Raw genomic sequence first — 26,647 nt, 5'->3', positions numbered from 1 at the left:
ATTCATAAACTCTTTAAAGACAGGAATTAACCTGGGTTTCTAGAGTCTCTGACGCTTTTAAGCAGCGTTTCAGAGGCAGAAATGATCTTCAGAATCTTCTGACTTTCAGTTTTGAGAGAAACACTTTTTTTTTCTTTGAAATTAGTCTAATTAGAAGATCACAAAATTAATTAAAATGCAAAATGAAATGCAACACTTTACATCAGGTCAAATTAAACGTTTTCGCAAGTTTTAAAATGAAATCAGAGCTGTTTTTCACTTTGATTAAAAGCCTCCCTCTCCTTCTCCAAGTTTGGGAAAACATCAATCCATAGAAAATCCTCCTCTCCCAAACCTGCCCCTTCCTGCAGGCAGGGGGGTACAGCTTTCCCTGCCCTGAAATATCAGGGACCAGAAATTCCACTTCGCACTCAACCCTCGGCTCTCACCACCGGCACTTTGGCTGGATGATATTTTAAGTGCTCCTACTTGGTGGCAGCAGCTCGTTTAAAATTAGCAGCACCCCTAATTGGGAAGGGGGAGCTCTGCCTGGCAGAAATGGCACTGCTGGCCCCGGGCAGAGCGGGGGCAGCCCAGTGCCACTCTCAATAGTCATCACTGTCAGGGATGGGTTCCTGGCCAGGGCTAAACTGTCCGCCCGTTTAAATATAGCAAATCCCAAAATGTCAGGAGTTTTGTAGGAGTCTGCAGAGCAGGGGCGGGGGGAGGCAGGGCTCAGTGCTGGGTGCTGGCTCAGAACCAGTCCCTGCCAGGGGCTGGGTCACTCCAATGTGCTGGTGTAACACCTGAGCTTTAATTGCCTCTGCTGTGGCCCTGTCCTGCTCCTGCTGACACAGCCCACTGTAGCTCTTGGCTCCAGAAAATACACTCTCCTCCAAGACCAAAAATATCAGCTCACTCTGAACATCAAGAGAGCAGTTTGTGATTAAGCTGTTGGGGTTTTCCAGCATCCTGAGGATGTAAAGTGCTATTTAAGTGACAGCTATTTTTACAGTGGTTATTTATGATGTGGCGCTGGTCAGTGCTGGGGTCCAGCCCCCTCTGCACAGCAGGTGTTCCCTGCACCAACACTCGTGTAAGGTGGGCCAGCCTTGGACAAGAACCACAACAGCAGGTGGGCAGGGTCCTCCTGCTCCTTCTGCAAGGAGATGATGTTTTGGCCCTAAGGAGGGTGGTTAAGCCCAGACCTTTGGAGGCATTCATGTTGCTAATGCTCCCCGTGGGGAAACAAGCAGCTGCTTCCCCAGAGCAGAGCACTCTAATGTGGCTGCAAGGGGTGCATCCCTTGGGTTTGGTTGGGCTTGATGAACTTGGAAGTTTTTCCAGCCTAAATTCTATGAATCTATGGTTCTATCCCTACAGAGTTGGCTGAAGAAAAAGCAGGCATTTCTTTTGACAGAAATGCTCCATTTTTCTCCCCCCACCCTGTGATCTGGCCAGTTCTGCTTGTCCCACTGGGATGACAGCAGGACCACAATCGCCAGCAGCTGCAGAAGGTTTGGGGTTGTACAGCTCCCTGCTGGCTCCCCTGCTCAGCTACCAGACACGAGCTCCCTGGGCAGCCAAAGGGGCTCTGCGGGGAGGGTCTGAGGAGCCAGGGCATGCATCACTCTCCCTGCAGCCATGGCACTTGTGAACATTTATTTGTGCCCTCACATCGCACAGTATCACTCGTGCATTGCTGCCGCCCTCAGGGTCAGGGAGGAGCTGAGACTCCCCTCCACCAGGCACGGTGCCACTGCAAATCCCACACAGACATGGATGCTCCAGCATCATGGCAGAGCCCTGTCCCTCACTGCAGCCATGCAATGTCCCTCCCCAAATGGGACACTAGGCTGCAAAGGCCCAAGGATGAGCTAAGCCAAAGCAAACCCCCAGGCAGCTTCCAAGGGGTTAAGCACACCCACTCTCCCCTCTGCCTTTCCAAACTCCTCCTGCAAAAGGCAAACAAAGAGGCTCTCCTAAGAGTACCTCGGCCTGCCATAATGGCATTAGGGGAAGGGCGGAAAGAGATCCTAACTCTCAGCTCACATTTAAGCATACAAAAACAAACAACCAAAAAAAGGGAAAAGTTAAAGCCATCTGAAAGTGCCTCCCTCTCTCCCAGAAGAGTGATAAAGGCTTTTTGGCAGAGTGAGGTGGTGTTTATTTTGGTTTGTGTTGTGTTGCTGCTCTGACCCCCTCAGCTGTTAGCCGGCAAACTTGACAGCCTGATTGTTTTTTCTGGACTGTGCCGGAGTTTTTCGCTTTGCGAGAGCGATCTGGGAGCAGTTTGCACTGATTGCACAGAGGGCTCTGCCCAGGCCCATTGCCATGTCCTGCACCATGCCCTGCATCCCAGCCGGGACTGCAGCCGGCCCGGCCCGCAGCTGGTTTAAATCAGCACTTTCTTCCCATTTCACTGCACAAGGCAGCGCTTGAAGATTTTCCTTTCTGTTCTGCTGAAATGTGACTCTAATTAGATGATAACAAGGCTCTGACATTTTCTAATCGTAATCCTATCCGTGCGAGGGGACATTATTAAAACGATTAAAATTATTGATAAAGGGGAGGAGGGTGCTCGGTCAGAGAATCTGGTATTTGGCCTGTGGCACAGAGGGGTGCACAGGCCTGGCTCTGTCCCCTGGGATAAAGGCACCACTGTCCCCAAGGACATGACACTCTCTAAACACTTGACTGAGTAACACAACGCTGCCCACTGAGCTGGAGCTTCCTATCGTGACCAGGACTTAAAGGAAAGGTGGCTTTGGAAACAAAAGATGGCTTTCATGTAGAGCTAAGGAAGCACAGCTTCATCAGACTGGAGTTACCAAGGAGGTGTCTGGACCCAGTGTTTTCCACACCCATATGTGCTCATGTGGAAGACACAGTACAAACATCAGCACCGCATGTGTGGCTTTCAGTCCCTCTTTTGTCAGGGTTTTTGCTCCATTGGATTGGTGTGAGGGACAAGCAAGTGAGCTCTCATCTGCTCAGGTGAAATCAGAGGGCACCATGCCCCTGTCCACAAGGTGAGCAGTATTTTCTAAAGCTGGGCACCTCTCCACAGGCAAGAGTCAGAATCAAGAGATGGAAAAGTCCTGAAGTTTCCATAAAGGGATAGTGAATAGGGCAAGATTTTACTTTTACTGCCTTTGAACCCCTCTAGGCAATGCAACAAACATCTTCTCTCTGACCCAGGAGACAGGCACATGGCATCCTACACCCCGTCCCGTATCAGCCATACACACAGTGCTGTGTCAGGGGCATGCCAGCTGTCCTGAGCCAGCCTGCTGTGCCATACAAGGGATGTGGATCCCAGCTGGAGCCTACTGAGCCCCCAAGCACGGGGCCAGGCCCTCCAGCACCCTCTTGGTGGTTCCTGACTCTGCATCGCTCCTGCAGGATCCCACTGATCTGTCAATCAAACATCCTTCTCTGCAGGGCTCCGTGCCCAGCTCTACATCATCCCTGCCTGGCATGGAGGCAGGCAGTTCTGAGCCAGTTTTCTGCTCTGGAAACCTCGGGAATCTCCCTCAGTGTTTCCCAGAATAGCCCCAAGGCTCCTCTAATTTCCTACAGCTGCTGTGTGGCAGCGAGCCGGCGGCTCCACCCGGAGCATCCCCCTCGGTGGTGGCAGGAAAGTCGGTGGCACAGCCCCGGAGATCGGGGATTCCTCATCCCTGGGGAAGTCCCAACACCTGCAGAGAAAAAGGCTCTTTTTTTTTTTTTTTTTTTTTTTTTTTTTTTTTTTTTTTTTAACACCGAAACAAGCAACAGCAACCCAAAGGGGACAGACACACGCAGGCAGCTCAGCCCGTGCACTGACACTGCGGAGGTTCCCAAGCCCTCCTCACTCCCTAGGGCAGGGGAGACACAGCAGTACCCACCCCAACCAACTAGCCCACACCTTCTCCAGGATAAAACAGAGCACGAATTTTCCCAGCAGCATCCGTAGCCCTGCTCAGCATGGTGATCTCCAGCTGAGGGGGGAAAGTCCCTGGAGAGCAGGAGTGGGATGGGTCAGTACAGGAGAACACACCAAAGCTTGAGGTGTTCCAGAAGGCTCCCCCAGCACTGGTTTGCATGCAGGGTCAAACCCCCAACCCACAGAGGACTGAAGACCTCAGCACGTCTCAAAGAGAAAAGCCCTCTGGAGCCAGCAAACCGTTTGCAGAGAACAATTTATTAATCCAATTTACATCTTATTTCTCTTCACAAGCAGATCATAGTCTTCACGAAATTGCTCATTGCTAGAAATAATGCAGCAAATATTTTAGGATATGAATCTCCAGCAAACTGTCTGTTGCCAGTGCTGTTTCCCTACCCAGGGCTGGAAATCTGAGCTGTGTTGATAGGACATGCAGCTCCCATAGCTCATGCATTCCCCACAACAGAGACGTGGTGCTCTCCCAGCCAGGCACCAACAGGCAGCACTTCTTTGCTTATAAATAAAAAGATACAACAGAATCAACCTTACAGTGCAAATATTCATGATTCTGAATTTAAAAATCACTTCCTATGAATAAGCCTGCATAGTTTGCATTAAAATATGCTGCTTCAGCACCGTTCCTGACAGTGTACATGTTTGCTGGAACAGCCACATAGAGCAAACCTGAAAAGGTCAGGAAGGGAAAGGGAACAAATTTATTGAGGAATTGAAACATATGTTTGGTGCTGGTTTAAAAAAAAAATCTGCCGCAAGTACATAGATGGTGTCTATGTCAGGGAAAGTGCACTATGCAGAGCTCACTACAGAGGGACAGAGGTCTCAGCTAATTGAAAAACTGCTTAATTTTTGCACCTATGAACTTTGGTATTTGGAAGATTTTAATTTCTCTTAAAAACGCTGAAGATTCCTTTGAAAAAGATTTAGAATTCATACTGGAAATCCACAAAGGAGTTTTTAAGACTCTACCTTCTTATTTTAATAAAATGTAGTTTAGATTTTTTTTTCTTGGAAATATCTTCATTAAATAGAAGAAGAACTAAAGGGCATGGTAATATAATTCACAGATGATACTAAATTAGGATATATTGTACATGGCAGTGCGGACTGAGAAATAATACAAAGGGCCCCAGAGAGATTGGAAACCTGGGTAGAAAATAAATGAGATTCAATTTGGAAAAATGCTGTCGATGCCTCTGGGGAAAATAATTTGAAACACGCGGAAACCTGGGAAGCAGGAATGGCTAACATGGAGTTTAAAACAATAACAGAGAGAAAATTGTCTGCAAAGCATTACAGACCCCCTCGAACGCCCACTGCTGTCAGCAAAGAGGTTCCTGCTCCCTGCTGTGATGCCCTGGGGACGGTCACTGCTGCTGGCAGAGGCACAGGCAGGACAGGAAGAGGCTCATCAGCACAGCCCCGGTGACAAAACCACACCGAGGTGACCAGGGACAGGATCAGGGCTGGGGAATTCCCGTGTCTGGGGGAACGAGCAGGGTGGGAGCTGGGACATCCTGATGGGCACAGGAGGGTGAGGATGCTCCGTGGGACCCTGATAAAGGTGTGGGGGAGTGGGGCAAGAGACACAGGCTGAATTTTGAACCACTGCCTCAGAGGACCTCCCAGCAGTAAAGACCAAAGGCACACAGAGGTTCTGAGAGCACAAATGTCTGCAGACACAGATGTTCCTGCATGCAACCCTCTCCTGGAACGTGGACCCAGGTGGTCCCTTCCTACCTCAAGTGTTTCCTCTCCTCTTTCCTTTGCCTTCAGACTGGTATGTGTTTATCAGAGCTGGATAAAGGGAAGAAATGAGGAGCACAAAACAAGTGTGATCATGGATCACATGGGATGGATCATGACCTTGCTCAAATCACCTTTCCCCCGACCCCATGAACACGTGTTTCTCCATCTCTTGGGATCACAGTTTCAAGAAAATGCAGTGGGGGGGATGAGGCTCCTCAGCTGCTCTTGCCTCAAGGGCTGTGAGAAAAGGGTCTGGCTCTGCAATGTGTCCAAGGCTCAGGAGCAGCTCCACCACACACCCAGGAACACCCTGGCTGTGCCAGGGCTGCACCCACACCCCAACCCTTCATTCGCACAGAATGGCACCAGGTCAGTCTACTGCAAGATAACAACTTCTTTTTTTTTTTTTCATTTTTAATGTTTTTTTAATTTTTATTTTTAATTATTATTTTGTTTTTTAAGGGTTGAGCACTATTTCTCTAGGGCATTCTGAGCTCTCCTCACCCGTCTTCTGTATTTCAAGAAACCATCTAAGCCTATATATTCCAGATGATAAACTCCACCTAGCAATTTTCTCCTTTTCATTAAAATTATTTACACCAGAAGAACTTAAAACAAAAATCGATTTCAGGAGAAACAAGGAGGGACAGACCAAGGACTTTAGCTTTACACTATTTTTTAGCTTCTGAAAGGCACGCACTTCACTTATGAACTTGAGCATCACATATATATTTTAAAAGGTAACAGTAGAAACACTTGTTACTGTATCCATCATTTTTTCTTGACCTTACAAAAAACAGAGCTCATCAGGTAACAGCATTTCTGACATTTTGAAGTTGTTTTCTTTCACCTTTGGGATAGAAATAAAACCTTTAAGCATTCTGTTGAACGAGCTTTCAGAAGTGTGGCTTTGGAGACATCTAACCAAAAATCAATGTTTTTGTTTAGATAAGGCTGAAAGTATCCAAAACCTCCCATCAAGTCTAAAAAAATTCTGATTTTAATTCTAATTCTAAAAAAAGTTATCATCTCCTAAGAACATTTCAAATGAAATGTAATTGTTCTTTTCCTCCAGATGAAAACTCTGCCATGAGGATGTTTTTGATGATCCTCCCCAGAGACATCCACAGGCTCTTGGAGACTTCATCTCAAATCACAGGGAAGCTGTTTACGTTTTTTTTCCAGGACTATTGATTTTTAAAGACATCTCTGAAATAGTTTGTATCTGACTGTCACAAGAGGGGTACTTAGGAATGAAAGGTGTGGATATACAACTGGCTCTTGAATAGCCTGGGAAACAGCAGAGAGCATGTTTGAAAAGGCATTTTCCTGCACACCAGGACTGCCACAACACATCCTTTTTCCAGTCAACTCCGAGCTTGAGCCAGCAAATATTTAAACCTTTTGAGGGCAAGAGAGAAATGAGGAGGCTTCAGGAACCCAGCCCTGACTGTCTGCTCTCACATCAGGTATTTTAGAAAGGCCAATTTCAGGTGATGGATGTGGGAGTTTTAGCAGATTACAAACTCAGAAAGGAGCATCCCTGCCTTCAGAAGACAGGGAACCCTTGGGTTACCCTTTGGTTACTTAAGTGCATTGGGTCCCACACTAGAGCACCACGTCAATCTTTAGACTGGAACAAAGGATGGATTTATTCACTACAGTGTAAATATCTGCACATTTTGTCACACAGGAAGCTCATCTCCTCAGGCCACCAGTTTCCAGTCCAGCTACCAAGTGTAGGGCAAGGTCATCTTCACCCGGCCCAGCTCAGATGGAACTGGGAAAACAGGGAATCAATCCTCCCATCCTTGCTCATCTGGCAAATCTGAACTCACAATGGAAGGCTGAGAGTTAGAAATTCTAGAATTTCAGAGGAAAAAAGCAACACAAACCATTTTAAAATGCTGTAGGTACTTAATGAGTAATGTAAGCCCTTGCTCTCTTGTAATAGGCTTCTGGAAATGCTTTCCATGGCTGCAGAGCCCTGGACGATGAAAGGCATTGTCCTGTTGTGACCAGAATCTGCCACATTCATTATCTTGTACTCAATCACTGCAAAATGCAAAACATGGTTTGACAAGTTTAATTTCTGTATATAACCAGTTTTAAAAGTATATTGTTTATTTTAATTAAATACCATTCTTCATCCAAGTGCAGGCCAACAAAACTCAAGCTAAAAACCATCTCAAGGTTATGTTCACTTTTACAAAAGTGAAAAAGCTGAGGTTTTGAATAAAAAAATTGAACTATGTAATTGTTTAAATGAGCATTCCTTTACCATATCATCCTCCCTAGTAAGAAGTAGTGCCGTTTTTAATGCAAGCAGCTATATTTGGTTACAAATCATGTTTTAGCAATTATACTACACAGCAAGAATGAACAACTCTGTAGTCTTTAATAAAATACACATGAGAAACAGGATCTTCAATTTACATTTATTTTTATCTTGCTTGTTCATTAAAAGTCTTGTTCAAAAACTACTTTGTCTTGTCCTTTCATGAGAGCAAAGCAGGGATGCTCCTGAGCCCAGCGTGGGACTGGCGTGTCCTGCCTGGCTCAGGATGGAGCTGCTTCTGCAGCTCTCAACTCGCATGTGGCACCTCCACACTTGGCAAAGGGGTGTCAGTACTGCAGGCTGGGAAGCACTGTTGGAATCCAGTGGGAAGTGGCAGGACCCCCCTCCCTCGAGGGGCAGCACTCTGCTCTCAGCTCCATCAGTTGCCTCCAGGGGGTTTGGTCATTCTCAGCCTCATTTCACACACCCAGGACCTGACACCTACGGAGGTGAGAGCTGCACCTCACAGACACTTTGCCACCTTGCCTTCCTGATGTGTCCCAGGGACAAGCCAAGTACTTCTGCTACTAAAACGAGCCTGTAAAAGCAGAATCCATCTCATTTTAAAGCCTACAAAAGGCTGTGATTAATTCCCACTGGCAACAGATAGGATTCTTAAATCTACTGTGTTTCAGCCACAATTAAGACTTGGGGTAAAGAAAGGAGAAAGATGTAAGAATACAAAATAAAATAACAGGGCTACATGGAAAAGAGATGAACAAATCACCCCCAAAACACCCAAGTGACGAGTAGCAGCTCACTATCCTCCAGAGCACCTTGCTCTCCTGCTGCCCCCATGGTTGGTCTGATGTCAGAAAAGATTCCCACATCAGCACACTTTATTCCCACTCTAGGACAGGCAAGGCTTCACCATCCCTCCTTTAGCAAGTACATTGACATTTTCTATTAAAAGTGTTAATCCAGGCCAACAACTTGGGGAGAATGATGACTTTGGTGGACTTGGCACCACAGAGCTGGCTACCAACAGGGCAGTACCTTCAGAGTGTTCCCAACAGGCTTGCTCAAGTTTTCCAAGCCAAAGTCTTCCCTGGACCCAAAACTTCAACCTGGATAAGGATGCTGCAGGTCACTCAACCCAAGAAATCCCACCAGCAAAGCAGAATAAAAAGGACACAAGGGTGAAGCCATGGCAGTGCAGTTCACTTTCCATCCGCCACGGGGATTAGCATAATTAATGAAGTATTTAGAAGCTTTAGACTGGGAAGCAATGCCACCTAGTGAACAGGACGGCATGTGACAGACAGGGGACACTCAGAAGGTTGGTCCCTGGGTGAGGTGCACTGCTGCTGTGGGGTGAGCAGTGCACTGGATAGGGCATCTGTGCAAGGACCATCCAGGAATCCCAACATCTGCCCCCCCGACCCACCAGCTACACAAACACAAGTTCAAAGACATTTTATCAATGAATAATTTAAAGAAAAATGCATTTTCAGTAGGCCATGAATTTAAATTTTCCTTCAACAAGACCTTTTAAAGCTGGAAAATATACAGCTCAAAAATGACAGATGGCTTTAAAATTAGACATCAGATTATATGGGAATTTATAAAGGTATTGCAGAGAAAAGTGAGCACTGAATGTTACTAAATTTAGGATAAAGCCTGAGCAGACACCAGCAATTAAATAAAAATTCAAGAAAATGCATGGCCCAGAGGCTGTCAGTGTTTGGCAGTGGTTGACAGCCACAGCACAGCCCCAACTCACTAACAGAGGGCAACCAGTTCCCATTCCTGTTCTGAACCATTTTCCACTAAAAGATTCACATTGTGAGCAATTCAGACGCTTCACACAAGATATTTGATGCAGCCGTTTTTTGGAGTTTTGGGTAGGGGGTTTTTCCTCCCCCTAAACGAATTCCTGGTTTTGTTTAGTTATTTGCAAGACCATGTCAAGTTATAAGCATATGACCACAAATCAGACAGAAGTTGCTACTGATGTGGTTTCTCCCCCCTCCCAGCATTTGCCACGGTAATACAGAGTTATAAAAATAACAGTCATGATCTATGGTAGGGCAGCAGTTTGATCAGAGTAAAGACCTCTGGTATGCAAGGCTTCTCTACCAAAAAATGTTTCGGCCAATTTGTAAAATTGATGGGACTCTGGAGTAATCACACTGGAGCCAAACACTTACATGTTTGATACAGAGGGATTTTCAGTGGATTTGGTGGTGGGTGGAAGGTGGTGGTGGGGGGTTGGTTTAACACACACATTCTTTCTGCAAGTGCAGTGCAGACGTTGCTGAGGAACGTGTGAGAACACAAGCACCGACGTGGCAGTGACACGCAACCAGGAGACAACCATGGCCTGGCCAGCCCACGAGCTGGGAGCTGGAGCACAGCACACGCTGGTCTGGTGGTCCTTGCGTGACATCTGGTGGCCAAAGAGTACCCTGGGAAGATCCATCTGACTCAGGCTGCACCCAGGGATCCCCACAGCCCCAGGAAAGGCCATGAACTACAGCCCTGCTAAGAACTGCACCAGGATTTAAATGCTCTGTTTCTGATGTTCATTCTGGTAAAATGACCAAGGAGTGAATTTGGAAGCTGGAGCTTTATGATCCCTGTTTTCTAAATAGCACTGATCCCCTCAAAATACTTCTCAGTTCCTTCTGAAGACCAGGAAATCCCATCTGGGGACAACCAATTGCTTACAAGAATCTTAAGTGGCCATTAATTCAAGGCATTGCATTGCATTACTTAAGAACATTTTAGCTATATTTATGTTCTAAAGGAAAAAAACCATTCACCTGAAGAGCCATTCACCAAAGGACAAAACCCAAAGCTCTGCCAAAAATTCTGCCCTGAAGACTCTTTTCTGCCCATTAATAGTGAAACAGAAGCATTTCAGTATGCAAAAGTGAGAGCACATCTCCTAAGCCAAGTTTCCTGAATGAAAAGACTGAAGAATTACCCTAAAACCCCCTGTACTTCAGACTTCTTTAAAAACAAAATAAAAATCACCAAATCCCTCAAACCTGAAACCCCAAAGAAGGCAGACCTGAAAGGTGAGCTGGAATCTACAGGATTTGGGAGACTTCCCTTGGAGCAGCCCCATGTCTGCCTGGAGCAGCAATGCCTGCCAGCTCTTCAATGGGCTGGAGCTGTCAAGAGATGCTGAGGATAAATTGCCAAGCCCCAACTGCCCTAAACAAATGTGATGTTCAGCTGAACACTGCAGAGGGAATTTCTTGCTTTGCTGCAGTTGCTGCCTGCATTAAGTTGATGTAGAAGTGTCCCTTTATGCAGAGCAATGATCCCTGCAGAAGGCATCTCCTCCCTGCATTTCTCTCCCACTCACCTCAAAGGCTTCCATAAACAAGATGACTCCTTGTCTGCATCAAGCTCACCTGACCCACATTATCCAGTTAAATACATCTTTTTTAAAGCTCAGTTTCTCCCCTGCCCTTCCTCCCACAAAACATTTATCACAAGTTGGTGCAGATTCCCCAATGGATTTTTGATCCCTCCTCCTCTCAACCACTTCCCAAAGTTGCCTGTTAAGAGTCCCAGGTAACCTCAGCATTTAGGTAAGGTCTGAAAGCTCAAAGCACCAGGTTAGGGGAGATGAGTTATCAGCAGTGCTGAAATTAAACCCAATAATTAGGAACTCATCAGAATTTCAGGCAGGGGCTGGAGCTGCTTCGCACATGTTCTGCTTACTTGTGTCGAGAGAAAACAAACCAGTTCATTTCTCAAGATATTTCACTCCTTTTACAACAGTTTTTAGCTCTATAGTTTGTAATATTACATACTCTGAAGTGAAATTCAATCCCCAAATCCTTCTAGCTGGTTACTCATAAAACCCATTAAGTTCAGGCATAAGCAAACCAGACTCATCTTTTTCCCTCCCAGTGCCTATTACATATAAATAGTAATTATTGTTCCTGGCAAGGCTTTAGTGTCTCTTATGATTCTGTACTTTAATGATCTGATTTCTTAGTACTTTCCACTGAAGAATATATTTAACAAGCATCCATGTTTCCTCCTCCATGATAGGATTTTTAAATTATGAATGTAATAAAGACAATGATGTTGCCAGTCTCATGATTAATAGCTTAAAGAGACATGTGCTAAGCCTTCATTCTCACCATTATCACAAATTCACAAGCTGTATAGCTTTGTAACATGTGGCAAAGACAAGATTTAACTCTATAGTTACACAGCTAAATCCACAAGCAATACAAGAAGGGCATTAGTGTAGTTTGATCTAGAAAAGCAATTTAAGTCCTACGTGTTCTGTTGACAGATTTGTGTTTTTTAAATGCCACCTTAGAAGAAAGTGTCTAATGCAAGATTTCCACCCTTATTTATGCAATGGGTGACATCTCCCATCTTGTATGTTGTCAGAACTTAACCACAGTAAGTTACATCACTGCGAGACAGAGAGCATCATTAGTCTCAACTCAGAGTTATTGAACTAATCAACTGGAGAGGCTTCTCCTAATAACACATCCCAAAACAAGCTGCTACAAACATTCCCTCAAACATCACATCGCTCGCTTTTAAAATTAAAATGAAACCAAACCGCTGAAAGAAAATAGGGTTTATGGTAAAACTCAATTTTATTACTTCACAGGAACATGGGCTTCATTCAATGCAAGAGCACACCCACAGCGCAGTCGTTGCTCAGTGGAGTTAACTCTGCAGCATTTTCCAAGGTTTAAATTTTCACATTGAATTGAGTAAATGCTACAGTAGATAACGCCAATCAAAACTCTGAGAAAGTCAAGGCAGTTTAAGCGTTACGCTGGAGATTCAACACGAGCCAGCAGCTCTGTGCAAGCCTGTCTGGCTCGGTGATCAGTGCATGTGAAACATTCAAAATATCACCTTCACACTCAGGAGAGCCAGGTAAGAACAGAACAATTGCATATTAGACAGCACAAAGGTCCAGCCTCCATTCTGCAAGTACCAGAAGCTCAGCAAGAGGCATCTCTCCACTCACCTTGCAGAATCAAGGCCACACTCTGCATTTATTGATTTGTATCCGGGGCACAGTCATTTAAAACTATAGATTAAAGCAAACGAAATGGAAACTGATAATTCATTTTCAATTCTGTTTGAGGTTTATTACAACTCAGGTAGCTGAAATTTGTCACGCACGAGGCAGAGGCTTCACCAGTTCTGGGACTATTTGTATAAATCAGCACAGCGAGACAATCTCTTTGGAACAAGTCGTGAAATTTAAGCATCTGCCAAACCAGTTCAGAGTGATTTATGAAAATCTGAAGATCACATTAATGGAATTGCTAACAGCCATAACTACATCCACATAAATGTGCCTCTCATAATAAAAACACTCTACATAGTTCTGAATGTTTTAAGAACTAGTAAAATGACTACAGATTATGAAGTCCATCTCCTTTAAGGCATCAAAGACATTCTCAAGGAGGAGTTAATTAGTCCAGTTTCACGGGATACACCATTACAGAGCCTGAGATTCCGACTGCCTGTGATTAATTTCAACACTGCACCAACATACTTTGCTTACATTAGATCTGTTTTCAATTTCCCCTTCTTTTTTTTTCAGAGGCCCCTCACTGGTGTGTTCACAGCTGGAGACTCAAGTGCAACTCCTCTGTGCTGCCCCATAACCAACTGGAGCACTTGTCAGGAAACCTCTAGATGACAAGAAAGCACATAAGAAGTACTTTCCAACATGCATGTTTCCCCACCCTGTTCCCCAGTTCACAAGGCAGCAGACTCAAGTGCAAGACCCCTCCCCTCAAACGATCTGGGACACACATGCACTTGCTTCAAAGCACCCACGTTCACAGAAATCCTTTGGCTGATGCTGCTGATAAGGGGATGGTGATTTAAGACTCCTCATGATCTCTCATACAGGGCAAGATGGATCCTACCAATCAGCAGTAGGCACCAAGCAGTAGGAAACAACTGTCTGTAGTGCAATGTTCCAGCACATTCCCATGCAATGAAAAATATCCTTCAACAAGGCAACTTGCACAAAAATATAAGGGTTTTTCTTTGAGGCATTGAGCCTCCCAGGCTGGTACCCTCAAAGGACACTTTTCAAGCTTCCCTAGCAAATTGCTCAAGTTCTGAAAATAAAAGCAATTTGCTCATGCAATTCTCTTTTTGTTCCACTCCCTTTCTGACAGGAATCTTGAAAATAAAGCCTCACTTGCATGCACCCAAAATGGCACCACCTCCACATTTCTTCCGGGCCACATAATTCTGTGTTTTCCTTCATATCAGGATATACATTTAGTAGCAAGTTACACTGAGGTAAGAACTGTCCTCTGAGTTTGTTGTGACCTGGACCAGTTGCACTGGAACCATTCATGTGACACCAGGGCACAGAGAAGATGAGAATGGCAGCACTGCCATATGTGCTACCCCACAGGAGAAACTACATCCCATTTCAATTTTCATGGAAGTGACCCTCCACTGCTCACAAGCACTCACCTCAAGGAGGTGTTGCTGTCCTGTCAGCTGCACCTCAGGGAAACACAAATAAACTCTGTGCTGTGGGGTGCTCTGCACCATACAATGGGCACATGTATCTTGCCTGTCTGGGTTTTAGGTTCTTTCTAATTCATTAAGTTCCTTGTTTAAATTATCTAATCAAGTGCTTAAGGCTTTCCTTATCTTGCTAAATTAAGCCAGTCCTTGCCAGCTGCCAACAAGGGGAAGTGGGAACATGCAAGGATACTGCAGGAACTCCTTCTCCAGCACAGCATAATGTGCATGTGCTTCCACTTCCTGGCCTGACTGTGCTTGGCACTCCCTCCCTTCTCCCTCCCGTCATCTAGGAGGGATTTGCACCTGGCTTAGCTCAAGTCTGAATTAATTTGCAAGACAGGGAAGTCAAAGCAGTTTTCCTCCATCAGAAGCCAGGGCTATGGACAGACACAAAGTGAAGCTGTGCAGCAGATGATGTTAAGCAATGAAAATACTTTTCCTCTGGGCTCATTCCTGTATCTGGCAGAAAAACACAGCAAAGACATTTGCTGGTGTAGCTGTGCCAGACAACAATCTCTTCAAACAGAGGTAGCTCTCTTCAGCAAGGAGCACACCACAGTTTACAGACCAAGGTGGAAGTCCAGCAGATCCACCACTCTCCCTCATCCTTTGCCCAGCACAACAACCCTGCAAAGCTCAGGGCTGGGCTCCAGGGCTCCCATCCCTCTGGAGCAGGATGACATCACCTGGCTGTGCTTGCACTGCACCCACCACAGTGCTGGGGCTCCCACCAGGCCCATCAGTGCTACTGCACACAAAACCAGGATGGTGGAGACAATCAAACAGCAGATGCAGTAGAGATGAATTAATTTACATCTGAACAAAAGCAAAAGCCAACGGGAGGTTAAAGACAATAAGCTTTGAAGACAGAGCTGAAGGGAGAAATGGAACATTTTCACTGCATGGATCTGAGAAATGACTCAAAGCCATCTGAGATGTAAACAGTTACAGCCAAGGAGTTTATCTTACTATCTAAGCTGTGACTCTTCAGGGTCAGCTTTATAATTCTCCTTAATACACACATCATGGAGGCTTCTGCAGCATCTAAGAACTTACCATCCATCTGACTGAACACTTCTGTACTTTCTATTATACAGACAAGTGCTGAAGCTTTATTTGTGCAAAGGCTGCTTTTTATCTATAGGGACAGGCTGATAATGACAGCCTGAGAAAAGCTAACAGAACAAACTTTATTAGCATCTTGAACTATTTGAAAAAGGGGTCTTCACAAATTAAAGCTGTAGATGAGTTTAGCCACTCTAAAAATGTGTAAAATGTGGTACTCAGTATTACACAGCCACAACAGGGACAATGGAACTATCAAATAGGTTCTAGCTGTTCTTTTTATGGCATTGATTTTTGTTTTGATACATTCAAAGCATTATTGCATCAGAAAACATATCATGCATCTTTATTTTTCCAGACAAATTCACCTGTATTTGTCATTTCTAGCTACACCTCAAAGGTGCCCCAAATCTACCATTTCATGGTTTTAGTTGCATGCTTTGACTATATGCATGCTGAAATAATAAATATTAAATACAGGAAAGAACATAAGAGAACCAAACTGACATTAGGAATAGTCTATGGCAGCTCTGTTATGTTCTGCCAATTAAAGAAGTTTTCAAAAGATTGAGGTAACAACAGTGGCCACACCACTCAGCTGAGAATCGATCAAAATTCATGGAAATTTTCAGAAATTCAAGTACACAAACACCAGCTGCAACTTGTCAGAAATGCCAGAGAAATTAGGTTGGCTGCATTTTATTAGTCTATTAGCTGGCGTTCACACAGCTCCTTGTAAATCCTTTTTCTCACTCGGGGCATATCTTCCTGGGAGAACTGAAAAGGCTGGTCTAAGGCGAGGCACTTGCAGTACTGGGGAAAAGGAAAAGGCTTGGTTGAAAAATGGACATTTACTACATGAACAATACAGGCCACTGATTTTTAAAAAGGAATACTCTTACCTGGAGCACAAAAACCCCACAGTCACTGTCATTTTTCTGTTGTGGAATGCACTGAAAAGAAACAACCAGAGACATGTCAGATCCTTATCCTTTTCTTATCCTTTCATTCTCTAACTCCTGCTTTAAGTCCAAAAGGAGATTCAGTATAAGGATCAGTTGTCTCATGCTCAGAGCCACCTGTTCTGCAGAAGCAGAAACTGGAGTTGTAATTACTTGTTCTCATCCCAAACTTTGCAAGGTGACACTCAACACCTTGTTAGAATAACACTTAATATTTTGAAAAATATATAGTGTAGGACAAAAAATAAATTGTAAGTCTTTCTTTCAAGTTTATTTTCTTTTAGTGACCTACACAGAACAGCTTCTCAATTAGTTTAAATAAATGTTTGTATAGCATTATCTACTTTACACAGGACAAAACTGTATCAGCAAAGTCACACAGGCCTAGAGGAAGATCACTCTCAGCATCCATGCTACCAGCAGTGGCTTTCCTCCCCCAGCCACACCAAAGGGTTTCAGAGAACATGACAAATGGTTCATCACTAGGCAACAGGGCTGAGCAAGGCAGTCTCAAATGATAACTTTCAACCTTCATTATTTCCTCAAACATGCTCAATTTTGATATGCAGAGCTAAAAAGTCCCAATCACCAGTGCTATTATGTCTCTGGCACTTGAAAAGGCAAAGTAATTGTTTTTTCTCAACTCCCAGATCTTCTGCCTCACAGAATGCAGGAGGATGAACTGACTGCACAGGTTGTGCATGAGTGCAGAGAGGAATCATTTCATCATTGTATCAGCATCTAAAAATAAACCTGTGCAAGGAGGGAGCTGTTGGAAGTATGTCTAGTGTGCAATGACCTGTTTTATATCTTTGGAGCCATTATGGGATGGCTACACAAATTACATATTCCCTCATTTACACTACACACAAGTTATTCCCTTTTATTGTTGCCAGACTTTGTTTACTTGCCATCAAACGCAATGTGCCACAAACAGCCCTGGAGACCAAAGCCCTCTATCCATAGCAAACATAAAATATCAGCAGCAGCAACACCAGCCTGTTCCCTCCCTCACCAAAGCCCATGCATTCAGAACAGCCCTTCCAGGAGAAGGGGGGCAGCTGAGTGTCCAGCTCATTCAGTCCTTGACCTTGTGTCAATATGGATACCAGCTGCTTTTTTTGCTGTGCACACATCTAATTGTCCAGACAAAGGCTCTGATCACCAAGGCACTTGCAGAAAGTGCTAAAGGCCTGGTGGGAGCTGAATGAGCAACACTGCTGGAATTCCCATGAGTAACTACCTGCATCTCTCCCACCACCCTCTATGTGGGCAGCATAAACCCATTTACTACTTGTACAAATATATGAATTTAGAAGCAGCTTCATGAAATCTCCCACAAAGTCAGACCCCAGGGCTCAAATTGCTGTCATTTACCTTTGTCACAGCAGTCTGCCAACCCTGAAGGAATTCAGGGTGATTCTTCTCTTTTGCTTCAGTCAGCAAATACTTTCGAATGTTCTTTGAAGAAGAGAGGGAAAAAAAAGCAACATTATTCACCCACTAAAGAACAGGAGAGAGACATTGACTGCTTGGTTGGTATCCTTTTGACAATGAGGACAAATTTCAGGTGAGCATTAGGAGCTGAGCTCAAATCTAGAGGTAAAGCAATGAACTCTGGTGGGTACTGTGCCTTCTACCATCAAGGCTCACATTAGTCTATCAAGGGGAGCTCTAACACCTCTCAGCCACACTGTACACTGCTCTACTTCATACCAGACTAGCTCTGGCACCCAGGCACAAGGTCAGAGTGCTCCCAGACATTCAGAAAAAATACAGAGCAGCCTGGCATGTGTTCTTTCCTGGCTTACTGGCTGACACCAAGGCCCTTACATTCAATATGACCACATTTTCCTGCTGGAATCTCAGTACAAAATGCTCGAGTTCTGCAGCTAATCAACAAAGCTCCAGGGAGAGCCTTAGTGACATACAAGAAAAAAAAGCCAGGCTGACACAAGCAAAGAGAAGGAAGCAAGATAAATGAGAGTATGGTCTTGGGTTAAGCAAATCCTACTGCTCTGTAAACAGACTGGGCATTTATAGCACAATTTAAACACTGCAGCACACAAATATTCACCCTAGTGTGTGGATCACAGTGAATTTTGAGGCATTGCTCCCCTCCTACCCCTAGAACAGGCAGAAATAAAAGCTCCTCATGTCTATGAGGTTCAACTCAGGTGCAAATACCTTGCCTGGAATGGGATGGGAGAGACCCTGTTGCAAGGCTGCAGGAGATTGTAGGGCTGCCAAGAGGGATGGCTGGCTCATACTGCACATTCACAAGCTAGAGAGCATGAGATCTCTTGCTCCCAGGACAAACATTAGCTTCATCCTCAGCAAATGCCAGCAGGCATACTATCTTCATTCAGAAGTCCTAGCTGGGAACTCTCCTGGGTACTATAATTACTACTTTTCTGTAAGCCAACAACTACACACAGTTAAAAGTAGAGGGCTGCTGTATCAAGCAAGCAATTAAGTTGACAGAATTAGCTTTTGTAAGAGGGTCATTATAATTTGCTAAGCCCAGCAAAAATTTCCTGACTGTTCTTTATCAGGAAGACTGATAATTTAACTTCAGTGTCAGGTTGCAGCCCTGAAAGGTGACTGGGTTATAACCAGAGGCAAACACCCTGTTTCAATGCAGGCCAAGGAAAAAGGCAACACACTGTTAATAGCACAGTAACACATAAACCCCACTGGGCAACACTACAGCATCTTCAGTCCTGTGCTCTCACCCAGGCAACCTATTCCCTAAAGGACCACGATTTATCATTTATCCTAAACACAAGTTCCCCACAGATGAAATGCCCTCACTCTCCTTGGGGTTCTTCTGCTCCCCCATGGCACTGGGCTTTGAGCTCCTGCTTTTTGTGGGAGTGCCAAGTCAGAGTCACCAAAGCTGTGCTGATTACATGGTCAGGCTAATTGGGCAATAGGCAATCTGACCTCAGCTCCTGGCTCTGCTGTGACCCTGGAGCTCTGTGCTTCAGATCCTCAGCAGGACAGGCTGATTCTCATTTCATACACAGCAAGACAATGACAGACATACCACATTTAAAGTTTATGGCTGAACAGAAACAAAGGGGGAGTGTTTTGTTTAAGAAACAGTTCTGCAGACACAGCTGTCACTCTTACCTCTACACAAAACTTAAAATGAATGCCTTGGGAATCATAAAATGAAATAATTCGACTGGGGATGTTCACAGTAATGAGGGACCAGTGGACTTCCAGGTGAATAGGAATTAACAAGAGAGTCTTTTTAAACAAGTCCACCTGGCAAAAAGAACAACACATATTAGACAGTTCCACAGGCAGAATACAGCAAAGCAAAAGATTAATTGTATCCAAGTTTCCTCTCTGCTCCTTCATAACTGAAATCTTTTGCCCCCTCCACTCTTTCATCATATTATTCATGTTTACCTAATACACAACTTAACAGCAGTAATAAAAATACAGTTATAATCCAGAAAGTGGCTGAGGAACCTTGTACAGTGTCAGAATTAATCACTACTGTATTTGTGACAAAATACTGCTCATGTTGCACTGCAACATCTGTGCTGAAGTTGATTTGTTAGGAAATGATGGCAATACAACTGAGCCTCAGTTTTAGGTTAGCTACATCTCTCCAGTAATGACACTTGTTCAGTGCAGCACCACTCATTTCTATCAGAGCTGCTTTGTGAGTAGGTGACAAACTTAAGGGTTGTTGATGAGAAGCTCAACACAAGGCAGCAATGTGCATTCACAGCTCAGAAAGCCAACTGCAGGCTGGGCTGTATCACAAGCAGTGAGGCCAGCAAGTCAGGGAGGAGATTCTGCCCTTCCACTGCTCTCACAGGAGACCCCTGCAGTGCTGTGTCCAGCTCTGAGGCCCCATACCTAAGAAAAGATCTGTTGGAGCAGGTCCAGAGGAAGCCAAAAAGATGTTCAGAGGCCTCTGCTATGAAGACAGACTGAGGGAGTTGGGGCTGCCCAGTCTGGAGAAGTGAAGGCCCTGTAGAGACCTTATGGAACCTTCTAGTACCTAAAGTGCTACAACAAACTGGAGACAGACTTTGGACAAGGGCATGGAGGGACAGAACAAGAAGGAATGGGTTTAAACTGACAGAGAACAGGTTTAGATTAGATGTAAGAAATTAATTCTTCCCTGTGGGGGTGGTGAGATCTAGGCACAGGTTGCCAGAAGAAGCTGTGGCTGCCCCACCCCTGGAAGTGTTCAAGGTCAGGCTGGACAGGGCTTGGACAGTTTGGGATAGTGGAAGGTGTCTCTGCCCATGGCAGGGGGTTGGAACTGGATGATGTGTAAGGTCTATTCCAACCCTAACCATTCCACGATTCTATGAAGAAGCTGTAATTAAACATCCCACAAAAACAGCAAGTTTGCAGTTTGCAAACCCCTTCTGCTCTAACACAGGCTCTGGGATGTGCCAGAGGAAGGCAGAGGAGTGCAGGATGCTTTGGTGAGCAGAGGAAAGGAGGGTTAGAAGGTAGAGCAGATTCATCCTCTCTCAAAGCTAACTTTGCAACAGATGTACTGTGGTCACAGGCAAGCAAACAAGGGAAAAGGTCCTGAAGTACAGAACAAGTAGATGAGATGCAACACCCCCGGTGTCTGTATGGCAGATGAGCCCTTACGCTTTTGGAAGCCAGCCAAGCCAGACCTTTCATGATCTTCCTTCTCCCAGCTCCTCTTGAAAAAAATGTCTAATTACTGGGGTTTTGGTGGCACTGTCCCGAAAATAAGCAAAAATAGAATAGTGAACTAAATGAACTCATCCTGTGGGAAGATTTCTAAGCTTTTTTCTGTTTTTTTTTTTTTTTAAGCACTGTGCAATTTGAACAGTACATAATTGCAACACTACTAGCAAGAGCAGGTCTTTTGTAGGAAAGAAAAGTCTATTTCTTAAGTAACAAAGGGAAGTTGAAGAGACAAAAAGGTCTGGGCATTCACAGCAGTTACCAGCCGAGCCTGAATCACAACAGTCCTTTGATTGTGACAAGCATCGACCCTGCTCCCACCTGCAGAAACTGCTTCCCGACCGGATTACAGCACTCTGCTACACACTGATCCATCATTCTTGGAGAGAAGCAGGGGGATGTCAGCCAGCAGCAAGCTGAGACCACAAAGGAAAACTGGAGGAAGATAAATGAACTACATCTTCTGTGATGTCCAGCAACAGCAGAGCCACATGAAACTGAAGAGTCCTCACGCGGCCCTAGTTGTGGGATTACTGCAGGTGTGCAACCCTGCAGCAGGAGAGTAGAAACAGGCAGCCAGAAGTGGGGCCTTTAGTTATGAACTGAAGAATGGGGGCAACCCAGATTCACTTCACCAAGAGAGCAGAGCCTGCTCTGTGCCATGACACAGATCAGGAGTGCCAGTGTGATGGGTGATCAGAAGGGACAGAAGCAAACAGGAGCTCTGAAATCACACAGGACATCCTGTATCTCAGGAGAGAACATTTAAAAAACATGGTGCAATACTTGGTGTGTTTAAAGAGCAGAAACAAATTCCCCTTAATTGCACATTGCACGATGAAGGAGTCTACAGAATCCTTCCCATAGAAACTGCCTAGTTCTCATTCTTGCTTGAGAGATTATTCAGGAATTTAAGTGTGAATACCTAAAACTTGTCCTGTCTCATCAGGTACCTCTCAGCAGCAAAAACAATACAGATCCTGTTCCAGAATCTACCTTAATTTTGGGACTTTTTACAAAACTTGGGTTGCTGGAGAAAAGGAACACTTAAAAAATAGTATGTGGGAATATTAAGCACAGATATTCCATCTCTCTTTAAAGAGATTTTTAATAAATTATATGAATAGATTTTATATTTGGATAATGAGTTCATCTCTAGCATTTCACAGATGTGTGCTATTTAAGTACTTCTGCAGAAAGATCATACATTCAAACATGGCCTTTGATTAGTCTTGCCTCATCTCCCATATTAGAAAGGACAAATGTTCAGAGAAAAAAAAGATAAAAAGAGAGTATTTCTTTTTGCATTAGCTGCCCCTGAAAATATCATGCCCACGATCCAGTGTGGGTTCTAGAAAGCGAGGTGAATTCTGTTCTTGTCATGAGAACAACAGTCTGGTGTATTAACCATGTGGCTCTTTTCTGCTTTCTAGTACCTGGTATGTGTTACTTGGAGTAAAAATTTGATTTTGTCAGAGAATACCAGTTTGAGATAAAAGGAAGAAGCAGAATTAAGTCTGCCCCCCTGTAGATTAGTGTACCTGGCACTGTCAGGAGCAGTAAGAGACATTTCTTGCAGTTAAATTAACAACTTACATGAACATACACAAAGAGATAACCTCCCACTGAAGATTTAGCCATTCCAAGTACAACATACCCTAATAATGCCACACTACTATTTCCATCAAGCCTCCCTGCTTTGTACAGCTCCTTTGCTAACCCATCCTTTGCAAATAACACACTGTAACCCAGCTTCAAGCTAGTGACTGAGCCCAGCCCAGCAGACCCCCAGCACTGATCACACCCTGCTAAAGGTACCTTTTTAGTCCATCGTTTCACCCCATTATAGCCTTTGGTTACGAGCTGTCTATGAAAAAAGCTGTTAAAGAAATGAACCTAAAGAGAGAGAGAGAGAGAAGAGGAATGAGCACAGAAATTTTCATGCACAGTCATTCCCCTTCCCCCAGGATAATTTATACAAAACAACTTGTAATGAGGCAATATTTAATGCAGGTTTAGAAACAGAACCCCAGTAGGGACAAACAGAGGCTTTGCCAAGCCTCAACTATTACTGTTCTTCAGCAAGCTAATAAAATAAGCCTTATTTCCCCGTAATATATCATGTGAGCCACTGCAGCATTTGTATTTACATTTTTGTATCTCCAGGCATATCATGTTTAATTTTTTTGTTGAGAACGGACTTGGGAGAAAAACACTAGGACAAGGAATTAGCTTTTGTTTTCTTTACAGGGAACAAGGAAGAGAACACTGGACTGGAAAAAGAGGGGATGGTAGAGAAGGGAGTAACTTCTGGCTTTAGTTGCTGGAAGCTGAGACTCAGAAAAAGAAAATTGATCAAAACAGTTATGAGATTTAGTCCAACAACATTGTTTTTGGTATTCAGCTCTTATGACCAGTTCCCAACACGAACAATATTCTGCTGTTGAGAAGTATTTTTAACATATGACCAATCCATTTGGTAAGTGAAAACTGACATTTATGACAAAAAATGTAGGCTTATGCAAAAAAAAAATTAGCTCCAGGTTAACACTATTATTCCTGTACTTAGCTTCTTGCAATTATAGGAACAGATTAATACAAATAGAAATCTGCAACATCTGTTTATAATAATTCTGCTGGTGTAGAGGTGGTAGAAGGCTTGAGTTGTTACTTGAAAAAAAAAAAAAAAGAAAATTCAGCATCTGAGAACACAGTCTAACACCCATTAGCTATGCCAACAGACTTCAAAACCACATTCTGAGGTACCAGCACAAAATCTCCCATGAGGATTTCAATTATGCACTAGGAAGAAAAAGCAGACACAAGCAAACAGATACAATCTCCAATACCCCAAGCCTAGCACACTCAGGAAATACAGAGAATACTAATGAAGAATCACCATCATCTCCAATCAAAGCAACAACACTATTTCTTCAGAGCTTGAAGATTTAAAGAGTTACATTGTGCAGAGCTCATCTAAAAATGGCTTTGTTTGGTTCTTCCTTTGTGGTCTCACCTGAAAACTGTTCTGCCCTACTAGTAAACAGATGGGTTTTTATAATTGTCACTGCTGCAAATTTAATCACAAATTGAGTGGGGTGGGGGGTGTTATCTTGATTACTTTTTTTTTTTTGCTTTCTTTCTCTCAACTGCCACCAGCAGTCAGGCACTGCAGTTGCAAAGCTGTAAGCATTCTGAGGAGGATGCACAAAACAGAGTCCTGCAGAGTCAATGCTGCCAGGGAACCAAGCAGCTCCACAGAAATTCACATTCACCAGGCAGGCAGCTGACACAGCTTGAGCTGTTACAGCCCCCACAGCTACGAGGTGGGTGGGAGGGTGAGTGCAAGCAGCACATGTGCATGGTTCAGATGCTAACACTCATGGTTTGTCATCTCAGCAGAAATCCATCTCCATCAGAAATTTCAGCTGAAACACCAGGCTGGTGAGCAAAGCCATGAATACAGCACTTCAGAAGCAGATAAGCTGGAAACAGAAACCTCCAGGGAAGTAAGGAGAGTGGGATTGGCCAAAACAGGACACCTGTCTTCTACAGGTACATCAGCAACAATAGGCTACAAGAGAGACCACCTGCAGAGTTAATACACTCAGCTCCTGAAACAACAGCAGCAACACTGCAAAGGGAAAAGGGAAGGTAGAAAATCTGAGCAGCACACAGCAGCAAACTGCAATGGAACCATTCAGACTATCATCGAGTTAAATCCTGATTCTCTGCTTGAAGTGTACAAAGTTTCACCCTCCCCTCTCCATTTCTCATTAAGTACATTTGTGAAATAATAAAACCTCCTCACCTTTTCAGGGACTGCATCCATTACGAGCTCACCATACATGTTAATTATCTGGAAGAGTTTGCAAATAGTTAAATACATGCATCACAATTTTTTAAAACCCAAATTCAGAAATGCCCAATAAAACATAGGTTCCTGCCCACTTAAACCAGCAGTATGGAGAGGAGCCTTTAGAGCCATGTTGTCTGAAGGACAAGCACTCTACAACTAATAGTGGTCATCCTGGAGAGAGACTGTAACTGGCTGCTTGAAGTCTGCCTCAATCTTAAATGCAGTTTAATTCAATTTAAATCTACTGGTGCATGCCCTGGGCTCTGCAGCCTTCCTTGTTTTTTGGCTGTGGGCCACAGTTTGCTGTTTCACTCTGTCACTCTTGTAATCTGCTAAAACTGGGGATGGGGAAAGTTACTAAAACCTACATGGGTAGCCACTATTTTATCAAAATAGTACATAATTTCTTCAAAAGGAAACAGTCTAATTGTGACACCTCCCAGCTTCCACATTTACTGCACCTGTCACTGTAAAAACTGCTCACCACTCCTTCTACTTGTGAAGTATGAAATAAGGACAGTCCACCTGTAATGTCAGCAGAAAGTGTACAACTGGTATTCTAATACAAATGGGCTAAAAAGGGTTAGGGAAGCACATAAACACCAAGCATCTCTGACCTGGTCATTCAGCCAGTTCTGGCCTTCCAGTGTAGCCAAATCATCCATATCTAGCATGTGCTTATTATAGAAGACCCGGAAATTGCAAGTGGAGGTTTTTGGATGCTTTTCCCGATACTTCATGATTTCCCTGGTGATAAAAGGTTTTCTAAAACAGGATTGAAAAGGTAGAGAAAAATCAAGTCAAAGTCATGTCAAATGGACTCTGCTCTGTTAGCTGTCATATGTAGAGCATGCAGTAGCAATGCAAGTGATTTGCTCTTTACTAGGTGTACAATGTGATACTGCTACATACCTATGGGAGAAATCTTCATTAAAAACTTCTTTCAATCTTCCCATGACATCTTTTTCACAGAGTGGTACTAAACTGCCATATTTCTTCATAACTTCATCTAGGAATCCTTTAAATATACCAGAAAAATGAAAGTGCAAACATATAAAAAAAATCTTCTGAGTTCACCAATCCAATAAAGCTCTCAGTTCTTACAGGTACAAGCACCAGTCATTCTGCACCCAACCAACATGCAGCACCACACATGGCAAGTAAGTATTTAAGAAAACTAATCTCAAATTGGCAACATTAAATAAAAGCCAGGGTAGGGGAAGAAGGACAAAAATAAAAATGCACGAATCTGATCACTCAGCTTCACAGGAAAAGATCAGCCCCTGCTCTTGTCATACACATACATATCTGCAGCAAACTAATTATACCAGTGCTAGAGAAGAATCTATCCCCTTCCCTACTTCAATTAACATTTTAAATCATTTTACTGCAACGTGAAAAGCCATCAGTTCCTGCAACAGGTTTCACTGAAAAGCCAGTATCCTGTCCTTATGGCAGGCAGAATGACTCTCCTCAAATGCAGGCAGCTGGAGCTGGCAGTGTTTGCAGTCTGCTCAGTCCCGCTGCAGCACCACAGTGAACAGAAA

The 26,647-nt window shown here is 44.0% G+C and overlaps 1 protein-coding gene across 7 annotated transcripts in view; it reads right to left on the bottom strand.

The window, feature by feature from the left end:
* Positions 1-26,647, bottom strand: part of SENP5 (SUMO specific peptidase 5) — a 156,322-nt gene that overhangs the window by 82,874 nt on the left and 46,801 nt on the right. For 3 of the 7 annotated variants that reach the window (XM_079314878.1, XM_079314877.1, XM_079314879.1), the window contains exons 3-10: positions 26,013-26,118; positions 25,718-25,865; positions 25,053-25,100; positions 23,060-23,137; positions 19,679-19,816; positions 17,921-18,004; positions 16,484-16,534; positions 13,656-16,394 (exon numbers count right to left, since the gene is read on the bottom strand). In XM_079314878.1, the coding sequence (XP_079171004.1) occupies positions 16,284-16,394; positions 16,484-16,534; positions 17,921-18,004; positions 19,679-19,816; positions 23,060-23,137; positions 25,053-25,100; positions 25,718-25,865; positions 26,013-26,118 (764 nt within the window). In that variant the 3' untranslated portion in view covers positions 13,656-16,283. The other 4 variants (XM_079314873.1, XM_079314874.1, XM_079314876.1 and 1 more) reach the window with 2 other exon arrangements.

Source organism: Erithacus rubecula (assembly GCF_903797595.1).
Source record: "Erithacus rubecula genome assembly, chromosome: 11".
Classification (NCBI taxonomy): Eukaryota; Metazoa; Chordata; class Aves; order Passeriformes; family Muscicapidae; genus Erithacus; species Erithacus rubecula.
Note: the sequence above shows the minus strand (reverse complement) of the source record. Positions and strands in the feature narration are given on the sequence as shown.